The 7,293-nt window shown below is 40.8% G+C and overlaps 1 protein-coding gene across 2 annotated transcripts; it reads right to left on the bottom strand.

Moving 5' to 3' along the window:
- Positions 1–1,172: 1,172 nt before the first annotated feature.
- On the bottom strand, positions 1,173–7,082 carry LOC6612079. Of its 2 annotated transcripts, none has more exons than XR_004361785.1 (2): positions 5,544–7,082; positions 1,173–1,632 (listed from the first exon to the last, which is right to left on the bottom strand). XR_004361785.1 is itself a non-coding variant. In XM_032718846.1 (2 exons), the coding sequence occupies exon 1, from the start codon at positions 3,448–3,450 to the stop codon at positions 2,932–2,934; it is 519 nt and encodes a 172-aa protein (XP_032574737.1). In that variant the 5' UTR covers positions 3,451–4,306; the 3' UTR covers positions 1,173–1,632; positions 1,698–2,931. The 2 variants fall into 2 exon arrangements, 1 of the variants encoding a protein (XP_032574737.1); XM_032718846.1 differs by lacking the exon at positions 5,544–7,082 and adding an exon at positions 1,698–4,306.
- Between the last annotated feature and the right edge of the window lie 211 nt (positions 7,083–7,293).

The raw sequence follows: 7,293 nt of genomic DNA, 5'->3' as shown, positions 1-7,293 counted from the left end.
ATTAAACATAAATACTGTACTGCATCCTAAATAATTGAATTACAACGAATTAAAGAAAAAAACTTTAATGTATATTAATAAGCTATTAAATTAGGTTTATTAGAAATACGTTTTTCATATACTGTTCGTACTAATGATTTACTATTATATGATGTAACGAAATACCTAAAAAACACATAAAAAAGTATGAATTTGTTTTTACCACTTTGGTCGGGTGAAATTAGACAACAAGCGTTCCAGTTTTTCCATAAGTATTTTCATGTGGCCCTTTAATATTGAACCTTTCTGTGTCGATTCCTTTGTCTTCCCATGTCGCTCATTCCTGGGTCCACACGACAATGCAATCAGTTTGGTGCCAGTTTGTATTGTTTCCTCCGCCGGGTGGGATTCAAAGGATGCAGTCGGGAGTCTGGGCAGTGATTGCAATCTTGTTCGATCTCATTTGCCAATCGACCGTCGAAGTCATTTGACCCCATCCATGCTCGCAGCCAAGTGATTTAAAGGCACTTCCGCCTTATCAAAATGAACCTCAGCTTTCAGCTATCTGCTTACTGGTGCATAAATTATTACCAGTCGCGTTTCATTAATAGATTTTTCACTTTTTCAATGCAAATAGCGCGGAGGAATCCGCGAGTTCGGCGAGCTCAGGCGAAATCAGAGAAGGAAATGCAAGGAATTTCCAGCAAAATTTAATTACTCCAGCTGAACCGAGCGGCAGGACGAAAAGGACAGAAGGCTGCAGCGCCTCAAACGTTGCAAACGCTGCAGTGGCGCTGAGCAAGTGCCAAAGTCAGTTCGTTTCATTTGTTTATGCATATTTTACGGAACGAGGGGCTCCGCATTAACAGTCAGTCGTCAGTTGCAAAAGCCATGGGTGGAACGAAGGAGCACAGCGCTCCGCAGGACACTGGGTGGGTGGGAAATCACGGGTGGCACCAGAAGTCACAAGACAGACTGTTGCCACTGTCGTCCTCTTGTTTTTACTCATGGCTGCTCCTCCTCCTCGCTGCGTAAACAGCGGGCTCAGCTCTCAGTTCGCTGCCTTAATGACCGTTTGACACCAACGTGTATACGCACCGTGGGACGAAGCGAACAAGGATCTAGATTGATAAAAAGTTATATTTTGCTTAAAATGATTCCTTACTTTTTGTCAAACATTTATCAGGTTTAAGTTGTATATTAAAGGTATTTGTATTGAATTATTTATTCTTTTAATTAAATAACAAGTAAAGCGTTTAGAATATCTAGACCTACATTGTTCTAGACCTACGAACTGTGTAGACCAGTGTACTTTCTTCGCCCACCACTTCTCCGCAGCCTTTCCTCCTTGACCTTATGCTGCGCTATAACGAACTTGGTGGGAGGAGTGTCCGTGGGTGGCGGATCGTTTGCATATTCATTGGTCAGCGGCCCACACAGCATCCTGGATTGAAGCTAGTCCGCGAAGGGGGGCGGGAGGAGGGAGGCGTGGCAGTGCTCACCCACTTGCTTTGAGCGTAAATATTTTAAGCACTTTAAACAATTCATTAATTTACATTTAGCTTTGGCCATGCCGTAGAAAAGTTGTCCATAATTTGGGGAGCAGCTTGAAGAGTCCTTGAAAGTGGCAGATAAACGCTTGAACAACAGTCGCTAAAAAAGCAAATGAAACTTAAATTCAAACTTGTTTAAATTTATATGACTGTTTTTATATTCACATGTTTCTTATGCTGATATGTTCTATCAAAATAATTTTTAAAATTAACGTTTAATTTTCCTAACCCATTTCTTTTCGGCTAGATAAACATTTTGTTGCCCCGTATAATGATAGCCTAAAATGCACTTCTGCAGCTTGCACACTCGATGCACAAATCCCATCAATTTCATTGCGAAAACTGATTTGGAAAGCGTCTATTGTATTGACAGCTCCGCATGGGAGTGTGCCACAGTTTTTTCCATTCGAAGATGTCTTGCAAATCGATTGAAAAAGATATCACAGCTCCGATTGAAATTGGAAAACTCTGCATGGAAAATAGAGCTTGCTGCTAAACATTTGCCGGTAATTGCCAAATGCAACAATACTCGTACGACTTTATCCACCCACGACCATCGGCCATTTGCGCTGTGCAATTTTGCCCATTCAAACCATCAGTTGTGCTTATATTACCGCCCGGAAAATGCCCGCCCATCGCTTCTGCTAATTGCAACAACAATTGCGATGAACTAAACTGAATCCGAGAGTGGAAATGCCTGGGAATGGGGCGAAAATGGACGGACAGCAACATCTAGGCCACAAGTCGAACATATCGGGGGTGCGACAAGGATCTGGGGATCTGGGGAGCAACAAGATGGGCGCATTTTACAAATTATAATCGTCATTTGTCAGGGAGGCACTGCACTCGGCAAGGACTCGCCACTCGGACTCAGTCCTTCACCCAGTTTCCAATTGAAACGAATCAGGGGGGATGGTTGGTAAGGGGCGAGAGTGTTACTTTCTGATTTTTATTGACATATTGAAATGACAAGGGACAGCACGGGGCAGACGATGAAAAATTGCTCGATAAAGTGAATTAGCAATGCACTTAGGAGACGATTTGGAAATGGGAACAATTAGTAGTTTCAGCAGCTAGCAAAAATGTTACGATTTTCCATTAGTTACTAATTTATTGGTGACAAACTAATGCAGTTACTTCTGGCATCACTTGGCTTAGTGTGGAATCTGCACACAGACATCAATGTTAATTAGAAATAATAGCAGTTATCCAAAGTATTTGAGTGCCACAAAATTCACGAAGTGAGAAAACTTTTGCGGAGAAAAGGGTTAGGCAGAAAAATTTAAAAAATATATATATATATATATTATGTATATTATTCCTGCATTTTGACATTGTTGAAACAATGCTACAATTTTTAAAATTAAAGTTAAAATATTTACTAAAGTCTTTCCCGCAGTTATGCCCTCCGCCTGCAGCGAACTCCGAATAACTCCAGGCCAGGACGGCACTTTCGACTCGTGTCGAGCAGAATTTCGCCGAAGGCGTAGCGCAAGGTCATGGTCAGATCCTCGATGTTGCCAATATCGCAGTTGGCCATAAGCGGGCCGTTGGCCAAAAGAGCCTGGCAGGCTGTGCCCGGCACCAATTGCTCATCGAATCTGGCCAGTGCGATGCAGAAACGCAGCTGCTGGCGTTGCATCAGAAAGCGGACGACCAGCTGCCAGTTGGCGCCCGTCCAGTCCAGGTCATCCTCCGAACCGGGAACGTAAATCCCATTATCCGTCCAGGATACGGGCTGCGAGAAGGGTTGCTGTCGCGAGCGTTGGACACAGATGATGAGCAGGAGGAGCAGTATTGATGCCAGGTTACTCATTTTATAAATATATATTAATATATCCCTTGAAGTCAGTCTAAAAACTTTGCGTCCGAGCTGCAGCGAATTTGGTTTTGAACTGAAATCGCCACAAAAGTTCATACAATTCTACGTGCTGTTCGAATTTCATTTTTCAGCTTTGCTCGACTGTAACGTAACAAAAGTATCTGAAACGCCGGGGAAGCTATCTTATTAATAACATTTGTCAAATTACGAGCTTTATTTAATTTTAGATTTCGCACCACTTTCACTATTTGCGTTGCAAACTTTGAGTCATCATGCTACGTGACTAGCGATTGCATTCAAGTGCAGCACGTGGCAAAGTTTATTTTTTATTTAAATATTTCCATTTCGTTCGGAATTAGACGTCAGTGTTTGCTTACAAATAGATATGTACATACGTATATAATTTAATCAACAGATGACGCACACCGGCACTTTTACAATGCAAACGAATGTAGAGAAAAGTAAACAGGATTTTAACCAATTAAATTGCTGTCCGAATAAAAACTAAATAAATGCTGTAATTGATATGTAATTTACTCAATATAATTAAAATAAATAACTCATTAAGTTGGCTAAAATTTCCCTAATTGTATCTTTTACCCAGTTCTAATAGCACCATTTGAAATTCGAACTTTAAAACTGTGTTATTGTTAATAATTGGACAGCAACACGCCAAGTAAACAATAAAATATTTTTATACCCAACACACACACGGCTATAAAACATTTGCATAGATATACAAAAATCGCCATAAATTCTCGGCGAAAAAAAGGTGAAACTAATAAAAGTCATGGGAACGTGCAGCCGAACTTTGGGATAGTGGCGATGCCCATATTCCTAGGGGTTTCCCAATTAATTGGATTTATAGGACATAGTATACCCACAGCTGTCGCCGCCATTTGGCAGCACAAAAATCAAGTTAAAAGAAAGTAGCAAACGTGCTGAGCCAAACGGCAGACAAGCATTGAAATTATAATTTTTTAATCGTAAAAAATACAAAGCGACTGCTGTTACTACGTTTGTTGGCCAAAAGAAGAAACGCCCACTATGGCAACACAGCTCGAAAAATGGTCCATTTGCCTATTTTTTGTTGTATTTTTTCCGTTCTTTTTTTTTTTTTTTGGTTTTTGTTGTTGTCTGGGTCCGGAAACAAATTACAGCAAACAATTTAAAAAATGTTTGCAAACAAACAGGAACCGAAAAAGGAGCAACACAAAGGGGAATGACGGAAATGTTATCTAGGCAACAAGACAACGGGCACAAAAGCGGAAGTACAGTGCAAGTAATTTTTTAGAGGGCGATGGCAACTGATTTTACAATCTATACGAACTGAATGGCGAGTTGGGAGAACTGGGCCAACGTAGCCAGGGAGCACTGTACTGGCGGCAAAGGCTTGACCAAACAACAGTCGGTCAAGATAAAAGCCTTCATTGTTCTCCAGAGTTCCTTGCTCTGCTTTTAACCTTTTCGTTTCACTTAGTTAAGCAAAAATGAAATTTTTATTAGCAAAATGCATAAATGAATAGAAAATAGTTAAACAGAGCCCAACTTTGGCCAGCTGGTGCACCTGTGCTACCCTGAATTTTTGCCACTTCTGGCACTATTTCCATGCTTTTTGCTGAGGTCGACGCAAACCTGGAATTCCAGTTCGTTCAGTCCAATAAATTCTTTGGGTTCTCCATGTTTTACAATTTAATTATTGCTGCTCCTCGACCATATGTATACAGAGGGATTTCTTTAAGGAGAACAGATAGCCATTAAAGTGAGTTCCGATTTTTCATGGGTGGCCGAGACAACGAACCCATTTTTCGGAGATTTACAATGATTTGGGCATTACAAAGTTTTATAGCACAGGATGCAAACTTTTTGCGACATATCAATTAACAAATAATATACAAGCTGCCAAAGAGAAAAGCCCAAAAGGCAAAACGATCTAGAAACTTGCACATGGCAAACTTGTTTCGGCCCAAGCAAATCAGAAAGTCATCATCAGGCAGTACGAGTGCAGGGAAAACCCATTTGCATTTCGGGCCGTCGAAGAAGTAGTTATATATATATATACATATGTGTGCACTACCAGGAGCTGAGTGGAGCATTTCTGGCTCTGCGCACTTTAAAAGTAATTTATCTTTCTTGCGCCCACCCCCATCCACTGGGTATGTGCAACATGCAATTTGCATAAAACTTACTTGCCTCGGACCCTTTCGGCATTAAATCCACTTTGTCGCCATTGCCCATCGCCTCGTGCATCAAACTGAGCTGCCTGTCGCCTTCCTTGTCCTGTTAATTGCAGTCCTGCCGGCGAATAAGTTTCCAATAAGGCGGCCCGAGCATGGACCCGGACTATTCCGGGCTCAACGGAATCTTTTGTTCCATCACTTTCCTAATGACGGCCCTCTGTGTGTTACTGTGAGTTCAGAAATGTGTCAGCGGCAGCTGCAAGTGGCTGGCATGCATCTAAGCCAAGTTACCGTGTGTTCGGGAAATGTGTTAGCAGGAAAACTCTTAGATTTAAAGGGTAGACTAGCCACTTTTAAATGTATGTAACTATTAGATGAAGCAGATTATTGATCATGATCATTAGCCGTATTAGTATCCTGTCATGTCCGTCCGTTTTTCTATCTGTCCGTTCGTCTGTCCGTCCGTTTCGATTTTCTTCGTTTTCTTCCTCATCACGAAAGTAAAAGCTTTGAATATTCGCAATTGTAGCTTGTCAGTCAATCAACACAAAAATATATACGTCCTGAAATCCCAACAATTCAAATGTTTACCATAATAAAGCAAAGTGCTTATACAGCAAATGGTTACATTTCGAAATGTTTCATTTTGGTAATGTGCACCGCACACCGGATGCAAAGAAAAACACCTCATGCATAAGTATTTGATTTTATATATTTATAACATTTGGACGAGGTGGTGGTGCACATAATTAAACACAAATAGAACGCGATAACAAACACAATTACAAAACACAAATTCACAAAAAAAAATTAAATAATAAAGCGCCTAAAAGGCGGCAGTGGGAAAATGGGCAAGGCGAGCGCGTACGCGAATTTCCCCCTTAATTATTTAATGCCACGAAAACCACCCACAAACCCCACCCCTTCCCCGCAGCTGTCGGCATATTTGTTCGCGTTCGTTGAACGTATTTTCAATTAACAGAAAAACACTCGGATGGCACGGGACCGCCTCCCAACTGGCGCACAACTTTGATTTGTTTAATTAAATTACACTCAGACAAAGGCTTTCAATCATTCACAGCTCTCCAATCACTCATTGGCTCAATCACGCGCTCAACTTCAGCGAAAATCAATATGCAGCTGTGTGAACGAGTGTGTGCCAGTGTTTGTGATTTAGAAACAGCACGACCTACTGCCCCGCCCACCAATGCGAACGCCCACCAGTGATGACCACATTACAGAGTACTAGTTAACTTTCCCATTTGAATAGCAACTCAAAAAAGCTCACTTTTATTTGAAAAATATACCAGTATGTTTGTATTAATTCGGTTTTTAAAGATTTTTTCCTTTTTATGTGTATTTTTATTTTGTAGTTTTAAGTGGCCAATATTTTAATTAGCTAACTATAATATGCATTAAACAGCAATCATTAAGTTTCTTGGATGTGTAGATGCTTATGTAGATACTTATGTAGATGCTCATGTAAATGCATATGTAGATACTGATGTAGATGCTTATGTGGATATGTAGATATATCTGTTAACATATACTCACAATAACAGCAAGATAATAAATCTATTAGATATGTATTCAGGATGGATGACTCTGGATGTCCAGAAGGAACTAGCGTCCTTGGCATCACTGGCCTCCAACGAGCATTGTATTCCCACTCCTGGATATTTGTAGTGTGCTCAAGTACAACTTATCCAAATGCAGTGCAAACTGTTCGCTGAAGTTTGTGTGCTCGCCGTTCGCACGA

The sequence above is a fragment of the Drosophila sechellia genome, chromosome 2L (assembly GCF_004382195.2).
Source record: "Drosophila sechellia strain sech25 chromosome 2L, ASM438219v1, whole genome shotgun sequence".
Classification (NCBI taxonomy): domain Eukaryota; kingdom Metazoa; phylum Arthropoda; class Insecta; order Diptera; family Drosophilidae; genus Drosophila; species Drosophila sechellia.
The sequence above is the reverse complement of the archived record's forward strand: the minus strand, read 5'-3'. Positions and strand labels throughout refer to the sequence as shown.

Bases quoted from the DNA above. Each gene is read 5' to 3' on its own strand.
- LOC6612079 (XM_032718846.1), bottom strand. From the start codon at position 3,450: ATGAACTTTTGTGGCGATTTCAGTTCAAAACCAAATTCGCTGCAGCTC.